At 53.4% G+C, this 23,643-nt stretch overlaps 8 protein-coding genes across 8 annotated transcripts; 5 read left to right on the top strand and 3 right to left on the bottom strand.

Annotated features, from left to right (window-relative positions):
* Positions 1–209: 209 nt before the first annotated feature.
* On the top strand, positions 210–1,127 carry J4E86_005601 (uncharacterized protein; the record flags this gene model as incomplete). The annotated part of the gene is made up of 2 exons (XM_051446134.1): positions 210–252; positions 427–1,127. The coding sequence occupies 2 exons, from the start codon at positions 210–212 to the stop codon at positions 1,125–1,127; spliced, it is 744 nt and encodes a 247-aa protein (XP_051302901.1).
* Positions 1,128–6,428: 5,301 nt separating this feature from the next.
* J4E86_005600 (uncharacterized protein) lies at positions 6,429–7,304 on the top strand (the record flags this gene model as incomplete). Its single annotated transcript, XM_051446133.1, has 3 exons — positions 6,429–6,587; positions 6,637–6,741; positions 6,924–7,304. 3 exons carry the CDS (start codon positions 6,429–6,431, stop codon positions 7,302–7,304), a joined length of 645 nt encoding a protein of 214 aa, XP_051302900.1.
* A 1,867-nt stretch (positions 7,305–9,171) lies between these two features.
* Positions 9,172–10,069, bottom strand: J4E86_005599 (uncharacterized protein; the record flags this gene model as incomplete). Its single annotated transcript, XM_051446132.1, has 3 exons — positions 9,172–9,259; positions 9,371–9,783; positions 9,890–10,069. 3 exons carry the CDS (start codon positions 10,067–10,069, stop codon positions 9,172–9,174), a joined length of 681 nt encoding a protein of 226 aa, XP_051302899.1.
* An 812-nt stretch (positions 10,070–10,881) lies between these two features.
* Positions 10,882–12,530, top strand: J4E86_005598 (uncharacterized protein; the record flags this gene model as incomplete). Its single annotated transcript, XM_051446131.1, has 2 exons — positions 10,882–11,895; positions 11,946–12,530. 2 exons carry the CDS (start codon positions 10,882–10,884, stop codon positions 12,528–12,530), a joined length of 1,599 nt encoding a protein of 532 aa, XP_051302898.1.
* Positions 12,531–12,630: 100 nt separating this feature from the next.
* Positions 12,631–13,230, bottom strand: J4E86_005597 (uncharacterized protein; the record flags this gene model as incomplete). The annotated part of the gene is made up of 1 exon (XM_051446130.1): positions 12,631–13,230. The coding sequence occupies one exon, from the start codon at positions 13,228–13,230 to the stop codon at positions 12,631–12,633; it is 600 nt and encodes a 199-aa protein (XP_051302897.1).
* A 1,911-nt stretch (positions 13,231–15,141) lies between these two features.
* On the top strand, positions 15,142–16,350 carry J4E86_005596 (uncharacterized protein; the record flags this gene model as incomplete). The annotated part of the gene is made up of 4 exons (XM_051446129.1): positions 15,142–15,486; positions 15,543–15,784; positions 15,834–15,882; positions 15,931–16,350. 4 exons carry the CDS (start codon positions 15,142–15,144, stop codon positions 16,348–16,350), a joined length of 1,056 nt encoding a protein of 351 aa, XP_051302896.1.
* A 1,207-nt stretch (positions 16,351–17,557) lies between these two features.
* On the bottom strand, positions 17,558–18,403 carry J4E86_005595 (uncharacterized protein; the record flags this gene model as incomplete). The annotated part of the gene is made up of 2 exons (XM_051446128.1): positions 17,558–18,226; positions 18,293–18,403. The coding sequence occupies 2 exons, from the start codon at positions 18,401–18,403 to the stop codon at positions 17,558–17,560; spliced, it is 780 nt and encodes a 259-aa protein (XP_051302895.1).
* Positions 18,404–22,010: 3,607 nt separating this feature from the next.
* Positions 22,011–23,479, top strand: J4E86_005594 (uncharacterized protein; the record flags this gene model as incomplete). Its single annotated transcript, XM_051446127.1, has 3 exons — positions 22,011–22,196; positions 22,255–22,681; positions 22,746–23,479. The coding sequence occupies 3 exons, from the start codon at positions 22,011–22,013 to the stop codon at positions 23,477–23,479; spliced, it is 1,347 nt and encodes a 448-aa protein (XP_051302894.1).
* Positions 23,480–23,643: the final 164 nt, after the last annotated feature.

Here is a 23,643-nt window from a genome sequence, read left to right as displayed (position 1 = left end):
TTTGTATTTGGTACGGCTTCTGACAGCGGCATTTTTAGTGTCGCTCCCATAAGATCAAATGCACGGGCGAGAAGCCAAGGTGCAAGCATTGTGCGACCACGAATCGCGAATGCGTCTACATTCTGCCCCGGAAAGATCGATTGAAAATGTCTGTCGAGTCTCCCTGGAAATTATGTTTGCATTGCTGACATTCCCAGCGTCACCGAACAATGCCACCAATTAACCGACTTCCTAACGCAGTTAAGGGACCGGGTAAGCACCGAAGATGGGGAAAGGATTGCCGACATTCTGGAAGATGTGAGTTGGGTCCTAGAAGATCTTATGCATAACACGCGAGAGCGGAACAGTCGGACGCTGACATGGGCTAGATGGATGAAGACCTGTCAGAACAGAGGCGTACTCCGACCCCAATCCCCTCACAACCAGACGTCGACAGTCATGGTTCACAAGGCAGCGGAGAGGCGAGCGGTTTCGAGCATTTCGAGCATCTTGACACTGAGGCATTGGACCTGCTGGACGAGGACTTGCACAGTAGCGACGGAGCCCGGTCAACGGGATTCGTTGGCAAGAGCTCGGAAGTACAGTGGTTGCGTACAGTAGCTCTTGCTCAACAAGAAAGAACAGACGGAGAATGGTCCGGATCGAGGTCCCAACGCCGTCCTTCGAACGTTCTCAGCAACGAGCAAGTAAGCTCATTCAGCTTCTGGGCCGACTGCGATGACGTTAGTGTCAACTTTTACGTGGATCCGTATGAGCTGCCGCGACCCGAGTTCGCCGAGCATCTGGTGCAATGCTACATGCTCAGAGTGCACGACTCTTTCCCGATTCTACCGCGCAACTTCGTCAAACAAACTCGCGTATACTTTGCGGCGCTACGTGAGGGAAAGGCACCACGTCTAAACCCCAAGTGGCAGGCGATCTTGAATCTTGTTTTCGCTATCGGCGCCAACTATTCGTATCTCTATAACAAGGACTGGCCGGAGGGCGATGCAAATCTGTTCCACGCAAGAGCGAGGGCTTTTGGGTTGAATGAAGCCTCCCTGACCACACATTCCGATGTACCGCAAATCCAAGGCTTGGGCCTTCTTGCATTTTATTGGCTGAGTGTTGGACAAGTCAGTCGGTAAGTCGCAATCCGGAGGGAGAGTTAGTGCCGTCTTGCTAACCAGTCCAGGGCGTGGACGCTTGTCGGTGTGGCTTTGCGATCAGCCTACTCTCTCGGTCTCCATGTACGGAACGAGGACCCCTCCGCAAACGCATCAAAACGTGAGACGTTGGTGCAAACTTGGTGGAGTTTGTACTCACTCGAAAGAATTCTCAGTATCATTACTGGCCGGCCCAGCATCATTGTGGACTCGTGCTGTTCGGTGCCATTGCCTATGACGGTTCCAGGAGAGGAATCCCTAGGAGAAGCGGAGACGACACATGGCATGCGTACGGTGATCGCACCACTATCAGACTCGCCCACATTCTCCGCCTCTTCAAATATCGCCGCGAACCCTCCTCACATGGCGATAGGGTCTCGGGCAACAGATGTTAACTCAGGCTCTTACTTCAGAGCTGTCGTTCAGCTCTCCATTATATCCCAAAACATTCTCACGTCTCTTTATTCCGCGGGTACGATGATCCGCTCGCCAAGTGAGATCCAACAGGATACCCATCTTCTGAGCCAGCGTCTCGATCAGTGGAATTCCTCATTACCACCAGAGTTTAGATCGCATGAAGGATTGCGTGAACCGCATGACGTGTTCGCCCGGGAACGCATGCTTCTCCGGTTCCAGCTTTGCACCGCGCGGATCTTGCTCACACGGCCGTGCTTGACTGCCCGGCGACAGCCATGGAAGGATGCGGGCGACGCAAATTTCTCGAGGCGCATGGCAGACAGCTGTATCGAAGCTGCCAGAACAATCGTCGCTTCTCTTCCGGAGGAATACAACCCTCAGATGTATGAGCAGTGTCCCTGGTGGTGTCTCGTGCATCACATGATGCAAGCCATCTCTGTCTGTCTTCTCGGTCTCTCATACCCAACATCGACGTCTTGTGAGCCTCAAATGATGATCCATTGTACAAGAAAGGCGATCCGCTGGCTGCAGATGATGAAGGGACCCGTGGCAGAGCGCGCGCACCGTGTGGCTATCGGCTGCTTTGAGGATCTGGCGAGACGATACGACGTCGATATATCGGATTTATGGAAGCGGAAGGAGCCTTCGGTGGTGCGATCGTCGACCTCCAACAGTCGTGCAGACCCGTCGCCGAATTCATCAGCGCAATCCGACACTATGGGTCAAGCATCAGGGTCGATACCTGGACCTTATGTTCAGGCTGGGTACGGTAGTTCAGGCGCTCAGGGTACCTCTTTCCATCCTGAGGGTTCCATGTTCGACGATAGTCACCACATGACGAGGTCAGGTGATGCCTCCTGCGGTCTAGCCATACCTTGAAGCAGCAAGGAGTGCTGGCAGATGCGGTGAACATGAAGTCGTGTACAGAAGAGGGTTGATCATGAGATCCGTCGATGAGCTGTTGCATCGTTTGCAGCGATGGCGGATCCGACACGATGCGAAGTAAACACGGACGCAGGAGGCAAGCGCAGACAGGACGAGATAGATAATAAGTAAGCACATACAGGTATTGAATCCTACATCGAAATACGCATTTATCTCCCTAAGCGAAGCTTCGATTCGAACATGGGCGGCATTGGGCTCCGAATCGAAGAGGGAAGATGGATCCGCCCTCACCCTAGCGTTGGCGTTGGCGAGTGTTGGTCACCGCGGAGAGTACAACAGAGCCTCGTAACGTGCGAGCTTGACCTACATTGGTTGATACTGCAGCCGGCAATTACACGGAGACCATTTCCGACGCAATCACGAATCCTTTGGTGATACTCCGACTCGGACGCGCATAACCACACATGGGCAGGACTCCTCTTGGAGCCTCATCCAGTCCTTAATTGCTATTCTCACTGACGTATTTGCTGTCAAATACATAGTATGGCCATGGATGCGAGTAATTTGAAGGACAGCTAACGACGCAAGTGCGGTGCATCCGCCCGTTAAAAGTATAGTGGTGACAGTAGTAAGATGCGCTGCGCGTCGCATGAGTCCTGGACAGCAGCTCCAGCTCGAACACGGTTCCTTGGGGCATCTCAAGCTGCAATGCAGGGAACTAGCTCATGATGGGAGCAACGGATGCGCTGGTAAAAAAAAATTAGGTAGACAAATGTTTGTGCCTGAGTCTTGCATTGCCGATGGCGCGACTATGCATCTGCGATACCTTGGTCTTTGCACAGCGACTTGCCTCGGACGCACAGTGCTGTTCGAGCGCGGTGATTGCTGCCCGAAGCAACACGCGCATATCGCGCGTAATCGTGGCCTTGCGTTCCTGATGCCCAAGTTTGGCAGGCCAAAAAGTCTTGCAAATGTGGGAGTGGGTATGGTGCGTCGGCCCACCCAGAGGATCGCACGGCATGCGGCAAGCGGCAGCTACGGCAGTGAGTAATTGTGGACTTTCAAGCGGCGTGATCCAAATGCAGGTATAGGGTCTCCAATGCTCAACCGTGAGTCTCTCACTGTCCGGTCTCGTCCGCAGGACCAGGAGGCAGACACTGCGCAGAGTGGAAATCGTGACCTGCTGCCTAGTTCCGCCTGCTCGTGCCATTGGGTGAGAGACCCTCTGCCGGAGTTCGCCCCCTGCTGCGCGGACGTGCGTAGTCACATGACCCTAGCGCGCCAAGGTGCTAGCGCGCCCCGCGCCAGTATATAATCTCGCGGCCCCTCGTCCTCCTTTCTCTTCTGCATCCAAGTGCTCGGGCTTTACGCTTACCAGTGAGGATTCGTCCGAGGTAGCGTTTTTGCTAGTTGAAAACTACAACTATGACCGCTCCAGTTGGTCTTCGGATCGGCTGGGAATTTTTGACACCCATTGCTAGCTTTGCGCTGCTTTTCGTTGATCTTTGCGGCTTGCCGCTTAATCGAAGAAGAGTTTGTCAGCGCCTGAACTATGACTGCCGCGACATCCTCTTCTACATGACCACCTGCCTGCTCTGCCGCCGCATGTCGCTTCATCTCCCTGTTAGCACTACGACCGAGTTGTGCGCCTCCAGCTCTGCAACCTCACCAGTAGCGCACTCTTACCCATCGCAAATGTAGCGCTATTCTCAACACCACAAGTCTTTGAGTCCAACGCTCTTTCCGCTCCGCCACAGTTCGCCGCTTTCCGCACGTCGCAAGCGCTCGCAGCTCGTCGCCTATGAAGAGGTTGGCCGCTTCCCATTCACGAGCGAGCTTCCTGCTGCATACTATTACAACTGTGCGACACGCTTCACACCTCACACGGTGCTTTCTCGTACCCATACGGTCTATACGATGAAGAGCGTAGATCAGCGTTGTCTAAGACGATGCAGTACACGGGTGCCTACTGTCGGTATGTGATCGGCTTTGCTTTCGCTTCGCGCTTGGTGCCGAAAAGTATAAATCACGCGTCGCATCCGCCGATGCTACCACATGACGATCTCCCAGACGGCTCTCCACTATGTCCCCTGGACCCCCGCGTAAAGCACCGAGCTCCCCTTGGATCTACTTGGTAGATCCATGCCGTGCGCGTTGGATCGCCGACAACATTGTCCCCATTCAAGTCACTATGCTTTCCAACATGTCGCATGAGGCGCGTCAACGTTGCTTTCGTTCTCAGGCAAGAATGCTTCTTGGCTCCTGCGACAGCTCCATTTCGCCTATGCATTAGATCTATGCAGTCAATTTCGACATGGATGAAATTGTCGCTGATTCCAAAGACCGCGTTTGACAGGACCAAGGGAAAGGGCGACTCCGGCAGATCAAACCAACAACGGCCATCCTCGAAACAACAAGACCAGCGGCACTATTCAATGCGATAACTGTCAATAATTGCATGACTGGTCTAAACCCTCGGCAACGCTGTCCTAGGGAAACTTCATTGGCATCATCCCAGGCGTCCCACCGCCTGCAGAGAGATAGCGCACAAACTTTAAGGCCGACCATGGCTATAGACGAGGCTGGAGCTTCGTAGGTTGCTTCATCACAAGGAGATTTGGCTCTGCATTCGCTTACAAGTCTGGTCACATCGATACTGGCATTCTTCTCGCTCAACGTATTCTGAGTCATAAGCGTCAGAACCGACACGCTATTGTCAGCAGATGCAGAGAAGGTTGTAAACGAACAGAGTGCGCAATCCGACCCAACCTACGTCTGAGGCCGGCATATACCGAACCCTACACCACGTGTGACTCGGACGTGAAATCGAGCAGCCGGGGATCAGCCGCGGTCGCTCCCTAGTCGAAGAGCAGGACGAGATCTCGAATTTGGCCGTTAGCGGCATGGTGCGGGCCTCATCGGTGTGCCGTACCAAGGTTAGCCTCCTATCGATCAACTCTGTTCTCATCAAATCTACCAAGATTGTGTGAGAAAGCCGCCAATTGCCTGGAGAAAACGTTATATGGTGGAGAGCGCGCCGCTGGTCTTAGATCCGTTTCAGACCCGTAAGATAGTCCCCAAGGTTTCGGTGCACGGTCTGCGTTCGGCTAGATCTGCAGCAGGGTCATTAGTCTTGCGCCATACCATCCGAGCTGCTACACTTCGAGCACACAATATGCAGGTACGCGGGCTTGGTGGGCCAACCACAGCCCCTCACGCAATGTTCGCGCGCGACAGACTCATCCACCACACGCCACATGACATCGTCACAGCGGTTCGACAGTGTACAGACAGCCTTTCCAAACAAAACAGAACTGTCAAAGCGGCATCTAGTTATTGACATGCGACATCAACAGTTCCGCTGCGCCCTGGCCTCAGCCATGCAACCTTTAAACTAACCTAACCTGGTGACTTGTTATCCGTGGCTGCCACGAGTTGGCCCTAAGGGTATAGTTGCGACATTATACCCCCTTCTTCGACTATTTCTGCCTTTTTGCTACCAAACCTGGAGCCTCGCCAGTCGCCACAAGGCAGCATTAGGTCAGTGCACCATGCGATCTGCGGACCGTGACTATCGTACGTATGAGACGGTCGTTTTTGCAGGAACGTGCCCATGGTGTGGAGAGTCTTGTCGATATTGGTCCCCTTCGCGCTTCCAAATGCAGCATGAACGTCGGGAACCTGCGTCTCACTCCAGTCCCCGGGGGTTATTGTCGTCCGACTTTCCTTACCAATGAGCGCTTTTTCTTCTTGAAATATACCGAGCCATCTTTCTAACACTGGCTGTTGTTCAACTTTGTACTGCGGTACCGACCTCGCACCGCATCTCCTATCCCGATCAGCTTTTGAACATCCCAATTACCACCTTCTCCGGATCAGCCATCATGAGTGCTTGAACCATGCGCATCTTCGCAGGTCTACTACTCCGACTCCCTTACATTATCTGTTCTGCGCACTCGTCTTTCTAATAATACGGTCAATATGGATACGAGTAGCATCACGCCCGCTGGTACCCGGGTTAATATCATCGTACTTGCTTTCACACTTGTTTCTGGCTTGGTGGTGTTTCTACGACTTTTCACTCGACTGGTAATATCCAAGGGAGCTGGGCCTGAAGATGCATGCATCGTATTTGCTATGGTAAGTGAAGCTGACTGCACAGCGTGCATCTTTCGCTGACGACTCCTAGGTTCTTTCCATCGCACTTGCTGTGCTGACGGCGGAGCAAGTAATGAACGGCCTTGGAGAGCATGGTGCGCGAATTGAAGACGACAAGCTAGATAGACTGGAAATTGTAAGTTCAGAAAAGCCATTGTCCTCCAGCCATATACTTGGATATCCCGGCTCATCAGTTATGAGGTGCCTGACTACAGCACATCTTACGGTCGTCACGACATTGAGTGATGCAGATGCGTCACCTATATGCACCGAGGGGCTTCTACCTTTCATCGCGTACTGCGACTAACAATCACACAGTCATTCTGGGCGAGCGTATGGGTCTACAACCTCACACTCACTGTGACAAAGATATCCATTCTTGTACAGTATCTCCGTATCTTTCCTGTAAGAAACTTCCGCATAGCGTGCTTCGCTGTCTTGGGTGTTGTCGTAGCCTACGGCGGCTGGTCGACCTTCTCGAGCGTCTTTATCTGCAGTCCCGTCGCTTTTGCGTGGGACAAGTCTATCGGAAATGGACGCTGCATGAACCAACTTGTCATATGGGTTACAAATGCTGGTGTCAACATTGCGCAAGACGTAGTCATCTTTCTCATGCCATTGTCCATCGTCCGGGCCCTTCAAATACCCAAATCACAAAAGGAAGGCTTAGTGGGCATGTTTGTGCTGGGCGCTAGGTAGGGCAACTCAGGCAGTTTCGGGTATCACCAATGCTAACGGACCAACAGCGGTACCATGGTCTCTATCATCCGACTGTATACCTTAGACGACATCGCCAACTCGACCGACGTCTCGTTTGACAACAAAGATCACGCGACACTATCTGCGGTGGAGGTGAATGTTGGAATCATTTGTGCATGTCTACCAGCTATGCGACCGCTCTTCGCTCTGATAGCACCGCATTACTTCTCCACAGCGGCACAATACACGGACCAGCGAGCCTTCGATATCGAGCGCCAAAAGCCTGGAGCTGGCCCACGAGCGAGCGTCCGGCCTGGTACCGCAGCTACGAGGACCAGACCCAACACAGCACGAACGACCATGACTCGTCCTCCTACCGCCACTACGAGAACAGCACCGAACACGGCTAGGGATACTATCATTCGGCCCAGTACTGCCACCACATTGACGAGACCCAGCACACGGTCATCGTCGCGGCCAAACACCTCACAGGCCATGAAGCTTGAGACATACACTCCGCCGCGGGCAGATTCAGTCCAAAGCGACATCATGCCCCTTCAGCCACTCCCAGCGACGCTCTCTCGGACTGCAAGCGGTCGTTTCTCCATTACGAACAGCCGCCCGACCACGATTCGCATGCACAGCTACAACAACCACTCCCGCAACGCAAGCACTAGTTCTGGACGAAGCACACAGAGCACACCACGAGGGCGGTCTGCTACCCGTTTCCAAGGGAGCATTGACCCTCTCCGCATGTCGCCTGTCACACCCTTTAGCCCACCCTTCCCCGCCCCTCTACGAACCGTTTCACCGTTGGCACTGGGCCCCAATGCCCGGCAATCAAGCAGTCAGCGGACGCCATCGCCACTACCACCACGGACGCCTGTACCGGGACAAGATAAACAGCTACCTCTCACGCCTTTCCCTGTTGGATCTGCAGACTGAACCCGACTCTAGATGATCCTTTCGCCTGCCAGAACAACCTACGATTCATCACACCTAAACAACACGCTCGTTACCCAAACATGAAGCCACAGGACATGTCCTTTCATTAACTAATACTACGACGAAGATACGACTCATGTCGCTCTTACGACCCGGAGCAGGTTTACTCCAGCCCGGCCAATGCAACGGTCCCAACGCCAGCAGCATCAAAGTCGCTCTTGACTATGACGACATGTCACCACCACACTCGTTACACCACCACATCACCGATGACGACCACGATGGCCGCACACGTGCTAAGGCCACGTCATTGGAGAGACTCAACGTCCGCCTCGGGCGCGGGTAATAGCCCCGTAAATACCGCGCCGATAGAGGATCCGGCACCTTACTTAATTAATTCTTGCTACACCACGCTGGACAACACCACGAAACGACACGTTTGTCTAGTTTCTACGCGTGCATCTTAAGCGTCGCGTCTTTCACTTCAAGCTCGCTTTAGACTTGTTGTCTTGCATTTTTACATCAGCCATTCCTTCTCTAGAGCATTTCTGTCATACATTCTCTCTTTTACGCTCAAAATATGTAATATCTAATCACTGGTGTCTGGATTTACCTACATTCTACTCTGCATACAACTACGATTAGGGTGAGGGAGCATGGAAGCGAAGAAGGTTAGATGATAATGTAATACCTAGGTAGTAGGAATAATATGGATTGTTAGATCTATTGATACACAAAGACATCAAATGCACATGATCTGATGATGAGAGAATACGGCTTGTAGAGGTAGCAGAATGCTGCTTCCTGAAACGACAGTTGTGGATGCCATTCGATATCTAAACCCAAACCCAATAATACCCATCTGTACAATATACTATGCTCCAAAACACCAAACAGAAACGCGTCTCGCATGTGGAAGCAATCATCTGAACTTGCTGTAAATGACAGCAATGATAAGCAGCACCAAGACGGTGATGATAGCAATCGTAATAATGCGGTTCGTGGCCATCCTGCACAAAACTTCGTTAGCACACCCTCTCTCAAGAATCAAAAAGGCATCCATCTAGACTCCACATCAATCGGAGCTTGCGTGATGAACAGAAAGAAGCGGGAAAACATACCGTCTCGCCATCCCCCTCAGCGTCTTAATACTCCGATCAGTATAACTCTCACTCTCCAACAGCCTCTCCCTTGTATTCGTAATCTGCTCCCTCTGCCTATGAAGATCGCTCAGTGTACCCGCGCCAATCTGCTCCGTCTCGAGCGCGATGCGTTGGCTCTCCCTCAGCCGGCCACTCGACCTGTTCAGGCGATCGGTTCCGGAGAGGAGTTGCTGGCGCTGCTCGAGCTGCGCATCGCCGCCTTCGGGGTTGTCGGTGTAGCGGTCGCCGAAGAGCTTGGCCTTGTCTGTCGTGTAGGTTTCTAGCTTGCGCTTGTGCGTGTCGAGGTCGTGTTCGAAGTTGCGGAAGCGCGCGTTGTATTTCGACTTGAGGTTGGCGGGGATGTTGGACTTTTCGAGGCGCATTTGGCCGATCTGGCGGGTGGGCGGGTTAGCAGCGCGGTCTTGTACATGGTGTTGGTGTTGTTGTGGTGGTGGCTGTCGTCGCATGCGCGACATGTGTGTTTAGGCGGCGACTCACCAGCTCTTCGGCTTCTTCCAGCGCGCGCTCTGCTCTGCTGATGGCGGCTTTCCGGGGCTCTCCGCTGGTCTCTTTGATCTGCTCTATTTGCTGGCTGAGGTCGGCTTGCACCAGCTTCAACTCGGCTTCGTAGCCGCTGAAGCGCTCGGTGCCTGCATCGGCGTCGATAAGGTTGGACATGGCGGCGGTCAAGTCTGGATTGCGCAGTGTAGGCTTCGTTGTTTATGGAAGGCTATCGTCCCTGGAGTGTGAATGGCGGCGGGTTGGACGTGTTTGTGAATGCAGCGTCGAGCCTGGAGTCCGGAGCTCATGAGGCGCATTACGCACTTGCCAAGATCATCCCTGCCGTGTCACGTGTGCCACTACGCTTCTGGATCTGGGGAACCTTCAACCGGCAAGGCCACCTAACATCCTTTGCCGCGTTCATATCATCACTCCTGCTTGATCCGATGAAGATACCTCCTGTCGCAGCTTGCTAGCACAACGCAATACCCAACACGAGCGTCGCCGATGCCGAAGTTGTGATTACGTAGGTGTTGCTTTGGCCCCTTGAGAGCCACCTGCATATCAGCCGTGTCGTATAGTTCCTGACTGTCTCATATATTCCACATGGTAGCGATGCGAAGATGCAAAGTCAGCTCCACAATAATGCTGATAATGCCATGGGCCCTAGTCTGCCGTGTCCACAAGAGAGCGGGTCTCGAACCCATGGCCAAGTGACTGTATAATGCCGCGGACCTCTTCCTGCGTTCAGAACACGCAGCTGAGAGTTCACGATACTTACAATGCCTACAATTCGAGCGTGCGTACTTTCCCTCGACACTAGTCATGCGCCGACTGAAACGGCATTCGCTTCAAATCGATGACATCATGACTCGCATCTTTGCAGCAGCAGCTTTCCTTTGCTCAATTTCTTTCGTCACTCTGGTGCGTCAACTCCAACCGTGTACCTGGCTGTTAGTATCCTCGCCATAATTACACGCTAGTTGATCATGTCCGGAAAGATGGAGAAGAAGCGCATAGCCATTGTCGGGAGTGGCATATCGGGCCTGAGCGCCCTCTACGCACTTCGCAACACCCAGCATGAAGTGCATCTTTTCGAGAAAGAGGAACGTCTTGGTGGTCATACAAACACTGTGCCGTGGACACACAATGGCAAGAGCACGCCTGTTGATACGGGCTTCATCGTCCTCAACACCGCTACATACCGTTCGTTCCCCGTCAAAACCACATGTCTGCGTAGTCCCAAGTCTAACGAACGTCCAGCAAACTTCATCAAATTCCTTTCAGCGTTGCGTGTTAAAACCGTCGCCTCAGAGATGACCTTTGGCATATCTCGCGATGCTGGTGCTTTTGAATGGTCGGGCACGTCGGGCAGCTCACTCTTCGCGCAACCTTCCAATGCGTTCAAGCTCTCCTTCTGGCGCATGATATTCGACATCATCCGCTTCAATCAATTTGCTCTGGATCTTCTAGCTATCCCACCAGGTTCACCCGCAGCTGTTGCCGCTACGGAAATGAGCATCGGCGAGTATCTCGAAAGAGAGGGGTATTCAGATGCGTTCAGAGATGACTACCTCATCCCAATGACAGCGTGCGTATGGAGTACGGGCGCGGATAAATGCGCTTTGGAGTTTCCGGCATTGACTTTGGTACGATTCATGTGGAACCACCACCTACTTAGTACCATAGCAGAGAGACCACCTTGGTTGACTGTCGAAGGAGGATCTAGCAAGTACATAGATGCAGTTCTGGATCTGGCTGGCAACTGTGAGGGCCACCTTGGGACGCCGGTTCTGGCGGCAACAAGAAAAGGTGGTAAAGTCGAATTAAGGCTGGGTGGAAGGGGAGAAGGTCAGACAGAGGCTTTTGACGAAGTGGTACTTGCTTGTCATGGAGACCAGGCGAGGTGGATGTTAGGCGATGAGGCGACAGCGACGGAAAAGGACATCCTGGACGCATTCGAAACCACACCAAACACAGCATACCTGCATTCTGATCTTTCAGTGAGTCTTGAATGCTTTGAATATACTCGACTATTGCTAACAATATCCAGCTCATGCCTCAACGACGCACAGCATGGTCCGCCTGGAACTACCTCACCACCTCCAAGCAGAGAACACCATCATCCGCAAACCTGACTACTTCTTCTGGCGCCCTACAGACCGTCTGCCTAACCTACGACATGAACACTTTGCAGCACATCCCGCGTGACGTATACAAGAATGTCCTCGTCACTCTCAACCCACCACATCCTCCCTCTCCTGCCCTCACCCAGGCAACATACCAATATCGACATCCGCTTTACAACTCGCGCATGGTATTTGCGCAAGACCGTCTCCACGAGATCCAAGGAAAGCAAGGCATTTGGTACGCAGGCGCATGGACAGGATATGGTTTCCATGAAGACGGATGCCGGAGTGGATTGCAGGTAGGAGAAGCTTTGGGTGGCGATGCCGGATGGGAAGTAATAGATGCCAAATTCATGAGGGGAAGGAAACCAGTTCCGGAGTGGAAGGATCAGGTTGTGAGGATCGTCATCATGTTGGTTCAGCTGTGGGTCAGCATCTTGGAAGGATTGGTGGGTGTGAAGAGACAAAAGGGTATGGCATTGAAGGCGGATGGGAAGAAGCAGCTATAGCCCTGGTACCAACCAAACCCCAAACGTAGTAATCTCTCCTCTCCTGGTCCACCACTCAACCTTGTCTATCATCACCCACCCAGCTCCCATGTCCTACCCACTAGCGACGGCGTAGCACAAGCTTCCTCGGCTCAGGCGTCAGCAAACCATCAGGCGCATCTGACAGATCCTCCGACAGCGGACTGGTGAAGCGAGCTTGGTACTCAGCAGTGGTCTCCCGCTTGCGCTTCTTCTGGGGACTGAGGTCAAAAGTGACAGTCTTCTTGCGCTTTTGGCTGGTACCCATGCTCCTCGCTGGCCGCAACGGAGTGGTGAAAGCGACATCCTGCTCGGGAGTGACTTCGCGCAGCATCGGCTCGGGGGAACTCGGTGGGATCCAGACGTAGCCGATTGGGAGGCCGCCCCTGAGCTCCGCGTAGTGCACAAGCGGAGGGTTGAACTCGAGTTTGACCTCTTCAGGTGTGAATGTAGGCGCCTCGCTCAGGTCGAAGTAAGCGGGAACGTGGTAGGGATCGTCCTCCGTAGGTTCCAGGGGGGTGTCATACTGGGCCGAAGGACAGATCCCGAGGGTCTTGTAGTCGCCAACTGGTAGGTTGGCGTAGCCGGCGTACGCCGTGAACTTGGTGACGACCTCCCCGGGGGTGGGATGGTAGTTGATCTTGTCGTTGGCTGGGCGCTTGTAGGTGCCCTGGTTGGTCATGTTGAAGGAATTTGCGAGAGATTCCTGGATGTAGTTGTTAGTATGGTGTGCTGTACAATATCCGCAGAGATTGTGTGTGAGGATGAGGTTGAGCAAGAGAAACTTCCCACACGAAAACTTTTCCCATAGCTTCAGGTCTCATGAGTGGTGATGGTGATAGTTGAAGCATGCTGCTTGTGTCTTCGAACCTGTGAAGTGAAGGTGAAAGACATACCTATCAATCCAGACCCATCCTTGCGGCCTTACATTGAACGCTCACTGCCCGCTGAGTTCCTCCTGACATGGCCTGGTCGCCACATAATCTGCTCTTGCCATTCTGTAGAGGCACTGTGACCACATCGAGTGATGGAAGATGTTCGTGCCCGGTTCTTCGCATCGATATGTCTCTTGATATCGTTATCCCATCTGAGATACTGCTGAAAAGCAGTGATGACGTGAGGCGACATGATAGGCATTGGTGCTGTATTCGACAGATAACTATACGGAATGTATACGACGAGGGAGAGGAATAGTATACGGTACTCTCCAAGCGGGCAGTACAGACTATATGCTACGAAGACGCGGCTCCGGGTTCACGATCCACTCCAGACAGCACACCGCTATGGGGTAGGCAGTACTAAGCGGTCTAGCAAAGGGAATTACATCCAAGTCTAGCCTTGTCAACAGCCTCAACGATCGCGCACGCATGATAAGAGTCATTCCACGGAACCAGCTCTGCGCGTGGAGCTCATGCTGCAGACCCAATGTGAGACATAAGCGTTTGCATCCTACGTGCAGCATCTTGGACAATTCAGAACGATGATTGGTACGTTCCTGCACTTAGATCGCCATTACTGCGGGTTTGCACGTGAAGCGAACGATCGTGATGGGAAATGAGGCTCAAGCGGTGTGTCTGATGGTTGAGCTGACACGTGTCGGCGAAGTGACTATACCGCTTTGGGACGCGTGCGACAGGCATTGTGGCGCGAAGCTTGCTATCGCGCACCTGGCACCTACCATCCCGCAACAAACTTGGTTCAGGGGCGTCGTCCATTGTACATGTCACCCACGCTGTCTGTGGGGGTATCCGCGGCCGTATATTCACTGGTCTTTCCGCGTAATGCGCGACGCCCACGGACGACTCACGCGTCGATCGAGTATCAGCACCTCGCGCAGGCCCAACAGTCATTCTTTCAGGTGCCCAACGCGCATGCTTTGTGGGTTCCAGCTCAAGAGCAGCCTCGATCAGAGCAAAGAATCGCTACACACTACACAGTCGTCCTGGCCGATGCCCCGCATACCAATATACCTGATGGCACGCACGGCCGGTGGGGTCAATCCGGCTATGCGGAGCTCGCTCTCATCACAAGCCACACATGGCTACATTCAAACCCTTCGGATGCTTTCGAGATGCGAGCCGAATTGAGCTTCGACCTTTTCATCACCCATGATGTGCCATTATCCTCTTCCGCTTTGTATGTCGCTCCGTACGTCAGAGCGGGTGGACATCTCACGTAAAACCGTCGAATAGCAACAAGCTGAACAATCAGTGAGCCTCGTGCCTCATGATCGACTTCCAGCAGAAGGGGCCTAGAGATTGGCTGTAATGTGTTTGACAGAACCCATATGAACAATAACCCACCCAACCCGGCACTTGCTCTGCTCAACAGACACGTCCAGCAGTCACTTACATGTCAGGTGGGGTAATGTATCTTCAAGGCCAGACATTTACGGCTTTCTATTGCCTTATCGACCCAGAGCCTACTGTGATTGCTACGATGGGTTGCGATGGGGGCTGTGAGCTGCGTCATTCGGCACATGCATGTCTGTCTCGAAGAGTTCCAACCCAATGGTATATAAGGCGGAGTTCTTCAATCCTTAACAAGCCCATCATTCCATCATTACGCTGTATTCAGATCAAGCCAGCTCAAGATGCTCTGGAACTTCCTCGCCGGTCTGGTGCTCGTTGCCCCGACTCAGGCTCTCATTCGATTCGGATGCTCGCAGCTCGTCGTAGATCGCCTTGACCCTTTGGTCGAACCAGGCAATGCTCCGTCATCGCATCTCCACCAGATCATCGGTGGAAACTCGTTCGTCCCTGATATGAGCCCTGATGTTCACGACCCGCCTGCGATGTCCACATGCACAACCTGCCAGCCTGCAGATGACTTCTCCAACTACTGGACGGCTTCTCTATACTTTCGCGCAAGGAATGGTACCTATAAGCGCGTCAGCCAGAAAGGCAATGCGGGATTTGAGGGCCAAAACGGCGGTATGGTGAGTAATGAAGGACAAGTGGCCCAGGGACATGCACTGACTGTCCACCTATGAAGACTGTCTACTACATGCAGAATCAGCTTGCCGACTACCAGCAGAAAGCGAAGGTCAAGGCATTTCAACCGGGCTTTCGTATGCTCGTCGGCTCACCAATCGCATCTACAAAGGCAGAAGCGGATAGGTATCCTCAACTTACATATACTTGTCTGCAGGACCCGAGCACACGCTTTCCAGAAACCAAAGCGTTCCCTACCAAACCTTGCCCAGCAGGCATCATGGTCAACTTAAGGTTCCCAACGTGAGTAGTGACGCAGATCTCGCAAATGGAAGGATGCTGACTGAAGCAGGTGTTGGAATGGTGAAGACCTAGATTCTCCGGATCACATGGCTCATATGGTATGATTCCTACGCCCTTTGGAGACTGTATCTTCTAACGCATCATAGGCCTACCCCGTCTCAGGTACCTTCGAGAGCCAAGGCCCCTGCCCAGCCTCCCATCCCGTGCGCATGCCGCAACTCATGTACGAAGTAATCTATGAAACCGCACCCTTCAACGACGCTTCTCTCTGGCCGACAGACGGTAGCCAACCGTTCGTCTACTCATTCGACGACCACACCGGGTACGGCAACCACGGCGACTACATCTTCGGCTGGAAAGACGACTCGCTTCAAAAGATCATGGACGAGGAATGCTACGTCGGCTGCTCATCGATGAAAACACAGAGCATGGACATGATGAACAGTTGCAGCGTGCCGCGAAAGGTCATCGAGGACATCGGTGATCAAAGCTGGATCCCCGCGCTTCCGGGGCATTCGAACGCTACGTGGACGGTTGCTTCCACGGGTAAAGCGTTCCGTGCGTAGATCGCATATTACTCTTTGCCCCTGTCCTGCTTTTGGCGACAACGCAGAGAAGGATGGATGGCTGGGAGCTTTGACGTTTGCTCACATGATCACGCGTCAGTGTTGTTCTTTTTTGGGACCTTGTTGCTTCGGCCTCGTAAATCTTGTAGATCTCATGTACGGGGTAGCTTACCGCTTTATGCATCTCCGGTGCTTTTCTTCGCGTGTTCGTGCCTGATGCGCCTCTCCCGCAGAGCCCCACTCACACCTACTTTGATCGGTGAGACCCCACACACACATCGTCTAACGTGCAGTAGTCACTGATGTTTACTGATTAATTTATCTGATCTAGTAGATCACATCATGTTTTTGTGACTGCAATGTAGACGCTTGCAAGATCTTCAGGAGTTGCAAGTATGGGAGGAAACCGTAGTGCAGTTCATTACCTCGACGTGCTACTCTAACCGCTAGATCGCCCCTCCAATTCAAGTCCTTCATATCCATCAAAAGCAGCATATCGAAGTTCTTCCCCATTAGATTAACGTCTTGAAAGTTGCTACTTCACAGTCAGCCACCACACTACCATATCATGGCTTGCAATGCACGTACACTGACTTCTAGCAATTGGGGGGGGGGTAAGGGAAGCCAGTCGTAGTGTTCACAAAGCGTGTGCTTCTTTTCCAGCGCCAGGTGTCAGGGTCGTTAGTCATGGCGGTAGCACTGAAGAAGACGATGACAAGGATAACGATTTGCTTGAAAACTCTTGTGAGCTGCGGTACGGCTAGCATGGTGAGTAGAGAGGGTGAAGGTGGGGATGGTCACTGATTGGCTGTTCGTCGTATGTGCTACTGTGTCCTAGCGAAGGGGGTAGAAGAAGGGAAGATTTGCAGGAAGATAGGTCAGAAAAGGTAACGCATGCATCCCGAGGTCACGTTGTGATCAGAGTACGATCACCATCGCTTGGACAATCCAATGAAAGGTTTATCAAAGCATTTATTCGCAATGTAGAGGACTGAATAATGCCACCCTTTCATCGACTGTGATTTTAGAAGTCAGCTTCTGGAATGTACAGGTATGTAAACCGCTTGTACCAAAGTCGGGTACCGAATGAATCCAATCCTAAGCATAATAGCTCTTCTCAGCCAGTGACCCCCCTGCTTCAAGCTTTCGGCACACGCGTACTCATCCAGGAACTTCTTCTCTTGCTGCATTGCGGAGGATATCTGCGTCAACATGTGTTTCTCTGTGCCCCTAATCCATTCTTGTTCCACTGTCCCCCATAGACAACAGCCACCGCTTTCTTCGACCAGATAGCTCCAGAGTCTTGTGCGCCAAAAAGTCCGGGTAAAGTGGGTGGACGCGGCGAGAAGACTATGGTTTGAGCGTATGGTCTGTCGCCGGGCCCGCGGAAGGGTGGGTCGGCTCGACGGTCGAACAACGGTGTACGAGTCCGCGTCCAGTCTGGCTGAGTTTCTTGATCGTACTGTGGACCTAGCGGAGGAAACTGCGAAGAGGGTTGAGCGAGTTCAGGCAGGGTAACATGCTCTTCTTGCATGGTATCGTGACTCGGGGTTACTGGGTTGTCGCGCTGATCCGGCTTGCGTGGAAGCCTCACAGTGGGTATCTTCGATTCAGGTACTGGCGTATTGTCCATGAAGCCACCGTGCGGATTTACCAACGTGAATTTCTCTCCTATAAGACGTGCTTCCACCTCCCAGAAGTTGTCCGACATGTTGACTAGCACCACCCGAAACTCGCTGACTACTAATTCGCGAGTGGCCATGTATCCATTACTCGGACGCTGTTGATACATCATAATCGATCCCGAATGCTCGAGGTCGATCCGGTTGAAGTATCGACCGCTTTGTCCCCTGCGATAGAAGTCGTTCAGTGCGAGCTGGAAAAGTCTGAGGGCCGTGGCCTGAGCGTTGGCGAAGGTATGATAAGTGCCGATATGATGTACGCTAGCGGGAGTATTGGGAGAGACGGGAGTAATAGAGCTCTTGTTGAAACGAACGACTACGAAGCCCAACTTGGGACCTTGCCGGAGCAGGTGGTCATCGTCGGGTCCCATGGCAGCGATCTGTATGAGGAAGTAATGCTGAACCTCGCGCCGAGAAATGGCGGGATGGATATGTGCGGAAAGACTGAGATGCAAGCGAAGTGTTGGGCGTCAACATGCTGTCCTGGTAGTTCAGGAAGGTCTTGCGCCAAACATCACGGAAAGACCGGATGACTCTGGAAGTCGCAGTCGCCATGGATTCGCGGTTGCTCATGCAACTGCGTGGCACGACGACGACAGAACGTGGAAGTGGTGGGACGGCGTTCAATGACATGGGAAAGATCGAGGACAGTGGTGAAGGGGAAAAGTTGAGAGAAGCGTAGGTAAGATGAATGGTTAGCAGACCACATGCCCGTTAGTATGAAGATGAGGTGATGCCATGTTGCGTGTTGCCGTATACGTACGACGGCGCAATGTGGCAGGTGTCACCAACTCGTCCTTCCATATAAGGTGACCGGGACGCTCATCGCGACTGCCTCGAGCACTCACCGCCAACACCACCTGCGCCAAGCCAAGGGATGGGATATTCACTTTGACAGCATGACCGCAAGGACTCAAATCGCAGCCGATAGTTATGCCACCGCCTAGTCAGACGCGACCCGACTACCCACGCATCCAATGTATTGATCCCGCCCACCGGCAACGCCACCTGGACAGACGGATGACATCCCACACATGTTGGTCAGCTCTACAGCACATGAGTTGCCTCGCTCAACCCACATTCACAGCAGGCTCTGCAGCACCGGCCACGTAGCGACCAGGCCTTGTAGTTGCCTAGGTGCTCGGCTGTAGTCGAAAAAGAAAGTTAGCGATCACAATTGCGCACGGGACGGAGATGAGGGCATGGTATTTTGCAAAGACGGGACAGCATTATGCGCATTTCTCATGAGCCGCGCAGCGCACCAATGAGGTCACCCAGACTCATAATTTGAAGGCGTCGCGCTACATCCCAGGCCACGCGAGCATGCGAGTTTTCCCCTGAGCCTCCCGCTGTCGTCGCGTCCACATGCCCACCCTTTTCGGTTGTTGGTGACCTGAAACGCTCGGTCCTGCGAAGTAGAACACCCTTCCAGGAAGATGCTGTTGGGTGACGTCTACGGGAAACCGGAGAGCGGGAGATGGACAGTTGCACGTGGTGCTTCCTGGCGAAGAATCGAATAGTTCAGGTACACGGAATCGTGGCTTGAATGCATCTTATCGGTACGACCAGGCGCACTCCAGATCCAGGGCTTCGGAAGCAATCGCAAGAACGTTACACGGGAAGAAGAAAAGAAGAAAAGAAGAACTCCCAGCAACACATCCCGTTTGCAAATCGACTGCGCAGGGTCCAATGCGACGAGACGGACGCCACACGTATCCCCAATGACGCCAAATTTCCCAGTCTGAGGGTTGAGTCCAATCGGCGGGGCCAAAGCGCATGCCACTAGAAGAAGTCTCGATGTTAGCATCAAAGTCCCACTGATCGGGGAGCTGCTAGGCTGGGCGGCTTGGTAACATGCGCGGGCCAAACGCAGAGGATGTTGCGCGCATTCTCATAAGATTTGGTCGAGCTCTGCGAAAGTTTGCAGTGGCAACTATCGTATGCTGTGCACAGAAATGTGATGAGCGATCACGTCTCACAACGCCCGTTGGGGAAACATAAGAGTGCGCGAACCCGCTTCTGGCAATGCCGGGTTGCGACTCAGTCAGTCAGCCTCAGACTTGTCAACTTTGTCGACTACCAGAGTTTCGGCGACTCTAGCTTCTAGCGCTACATCTGTACCGTTATACGGCGCGTATGAAGCGTTTGAACTAGCAGCCCAGCTCCAGCGCACATTCGTCCCAAGAACGAGGTATTCTGCAGAAGGTTTCGGTGTTTGCACGCTTGCTGGTAGGCACATGATCGATCATCCATCAGCGGGGACAAGATTTGACTTTCGGTCGTGCTGAGACTCTGGTGTTGATATGGCAAGTACACCGTGTAAGCACTCACGCAGCACATCGTGTCCGCGACTCATCTTTGGCCTCGACGGATGTCGTCGGAAGAGGCCCTTCCTATTTTCTTCATCCGCGGAAACTCCGCAGTCTATACATAGGGGTTGAGTTCAACTGTGAAGACCCTGCACACGACCTATTCGGCCGAGTAATAGCCATTCGTCGTTATCAGGCTGGCCGACACGGAATGAGTCCGATGAGTCCGGACTTCCAAATTCCAGGGACCTGGCAATGGTGGCGCTTTCCCCATCTTGGCTCGCACTCGAAGATGTCGTAGGCGGCATGTGTATTTGCTTTTGCCGTTGCTGCATACTAGATGGGCCGTAGCCTGGGCGCCGTCAGCTCTTCTTTTGCCTTACCCACCAGTTCGACGTTATCATACTGACTCGCAAGCCACAAGACTACTCCCAGTGGTGAGGGCGTGGAGCAAAGCTTTTGGGGAGGAGATGTTTGAGAAGGTCCAGACTTAAGCGATGGTTGCAAAGTTTGGTACGCATGGTGACGACGGAGGCCGGACGCACGCATCCTGACCGCCCATCAGGACGCTGACGGCCGCTGATTGGACTATTGGCGTTCATCTGCACGCTGGCATTATGCATGCAGCGTCGATCGCGTACAATTATGAAATTTGTGGCTTTCTAAAACAACATTGTGGCTGTCTGAGAGGACGTCACTCTTGCAGCTTCTCGAAGCAGCTTCTTGACCGTCGCTCGCTTCGGTTCTCCGCCCGCACTTGCGAGCGTTAAGCTTGAGATGCCTCGCATCGCTGAAACACCAAGGCAATCTGACAACGCAGGCGTGTCGAGTCCTCATTTCCCAACGGCTGCACCGCAATGTGACATTTGACCGTCGGCGCCACGCTGTCTCGTAGAAAGCCAAAAGGCCGGCAAACAGGGCAGAGATTTGCAATTGTGAAGGGAGCTTAGCCGGGTCCAGACGATCGACACGGGTTCTGCCCAGATTGCCGACTCCTCATGGCGCGTGGGCCTAGTGCACATCTTGATGTCCCGGCATGCTAGCGTCTACCGTCCGTCACGATGCCGTCTACTGTACGGCCGCGGTGGGGCGCACCTACTTGTCGGCGACCTCGAGGATCCCATGTGCGACCAGGCGTTGACGTCCCCACGCTACAGCTGGCTCATTTGGGAAAATGCCCGCAGGCGGCAGGAAGCTGTGAAGGTGGAGAGCCATGTGCCTGCCACGAATAGGGACCGCTTTCTGGAAGACTACGTGGGAATACGGTCATGCCGAGCAGGCGGGTATAAACACCGCTGCTCGACCGTGACTTTGCTTTCTTTACTTTACCTCGCCAGAGGCCACGCGCAAACTTCCTCTACCTCCATCCCAAGCTTTGCTCGCCCTCACTAGTCAGATCCACGCTACCACCCTGCCCTGCGGCAATCGGTCTCAGCGCTCGACTACTGGACGACTACGCAAGTAGCTTTCTTCCAGATCTTCTGCTAGCTCAGTCTCACTACTCCACTCGCCCCATCGGCCGAGTAGGTATATAGCATTCCATCTCCACGCGCAGCACGGTGCGTGTGAACAGTTGCTCCTGCCATCTCACCAATTGACCACGTGCTGCCGTCGCCCCGCAACACCACGTTCCTTCCGCGATCAGATTCGACCCCGGATCCTGCCCAATATGGTCTACTCACTATCTTATCGCCGCCCAGAGCGAGCTCCTCGTCCCAGCACTGCCTCTTCCACCAACACCGAAGACAAGCGAAAGTCGATCAATGCATCCATCAAGTCCGGCAGCAGCGGCATGTCCCACGGTATTCCCGAGGCCTTGTCCTTTGACACCATCATCGCTGGCGGCGCTTGCCCTGTACGTTGCCACTGCCATGAACATCACCTTTCCAAGTACCTTCACTGACACTTCCCAGCCCTGCACTGTTCGCGACTTCATGAACTTCCTCAAGTACATCGAACTGTCGGCTGAGAACTTGCAATTCTTCCTCTGGTACCGTGACTACGTCAAGCGCTTCAATGCGTTGCCGGAAAGCGAGAGGGTTCTGTCTCCCGAGTGGACTGGCGAAAAGAACCCCGAAGCCAGGCCCGGCACCGTCAGCTACAATGCCGACGCTGCAGCCATGCTCAAGGGCACCGACTTCGCCAACGAGGGCAAGGTCGCTGATTCGGAGAAGGGTAGCAAGAACCCCTTCTTCACGCCTCCTCGCACGCCAACCAGCGTCGAAGCTAGGCGCGACTACTCCCTTGACTCGTACGATGATAGCATGACTACCGGCAAAGTTGATCACACTCAACGTGCTGCTGGTGCGTTTGATAACGCAGGATTAAAGTGGAAACCACGTGAGTATTACCTTTGCTAATTTTCTTCATTCGCCTCTAGGGTCCAATCGCTCATCCACCACAGTATCCGTCCAGCCTTACCGGGAAGAGATCAATCGCATCATCTCCATCTATATTGCCGACAATGGTTCGCGACAGCTGAACCTCTCGTCGAAAGAGCGCACAGCACTGCTGCACGCTCTGCAAAATACGACCCACCCGTCGGCATTTACCGACATCATCACCACCGTCGAGTGGTCGCTCCGTTGCCAAGCGCACCCCAACTTTGTTCGGTGGACCATATGCAATGGCAACCGTCCGCGTGTGATCTTCGCCCGCGGCCTCGGTATCTTCGGCATAGTTGCTGGTTTGATCGTCGCAATCATCCTCACCCTCAGCAGCGCCGGTCGTGCATGGCGCGTCATCTCCCTCATCGGCTTCTTCATTGGTATCTCAACGTTGATCGCAGCCTGGAAGGGCATGTGTGTCGTACTTCACGGCATGCACCACCGTCATCTGCGACCATGGGAGCTCTTCGCTTCCGATGACGAGCCGCAAAGCTACGACTTCAAGTCCGACTCTTTCCAGAGCGTCGACTCGCACGCGTCGAGCAACTCTTGGGAAGACGAGCCATGGGTCGCCCGCTACGAGAAGCGTAATGTCGTGAGAAAGGTGTTTGACCGTGAAGTCTGGATTCAAGAGCCTGCTCTCCGCCAGATCCAGGATACCATCTTCATCCAAGCCATCCTCGGCGCTCTTCTCATCTCCGCCGTCGCTGTCGGCATCTTCTGCGCCATCCCCAAGGGCAATTACTTCTAAGTGCGGCGACGAATCATCAAGCCATACTCCTATCTTCTTAACCCGAATTCCCATCCGAGCGATTTCTTCTCAATTCCCCCTTCGGCTCTATGCAAGCTGCTTCTGATACCCATGTACATGTGTTTACGACACACAAATGCGCGCGACATTTTGGTCCGTCTGTG

Source organism: Alternaria arbusti (genome assembly GCF_024043155.1).
Source record: "Alternaria arbusti strain BMP 1465 chromosome Unknown scaffold_6, whole genome shotgun sequence".
Classification (NCBI taxonomy): domain Eukaryota; kingdom Fungi; phylum Ascomycota; class Dothideomycetes; order Pleosporales; family Pleosporaceae; genus Alternaria; species Alternaria arbusti.
Note: the sequence above shows the minus strand (reverse complement) of the source record. Positions and strands in the feature narration are given on the sequence as shown.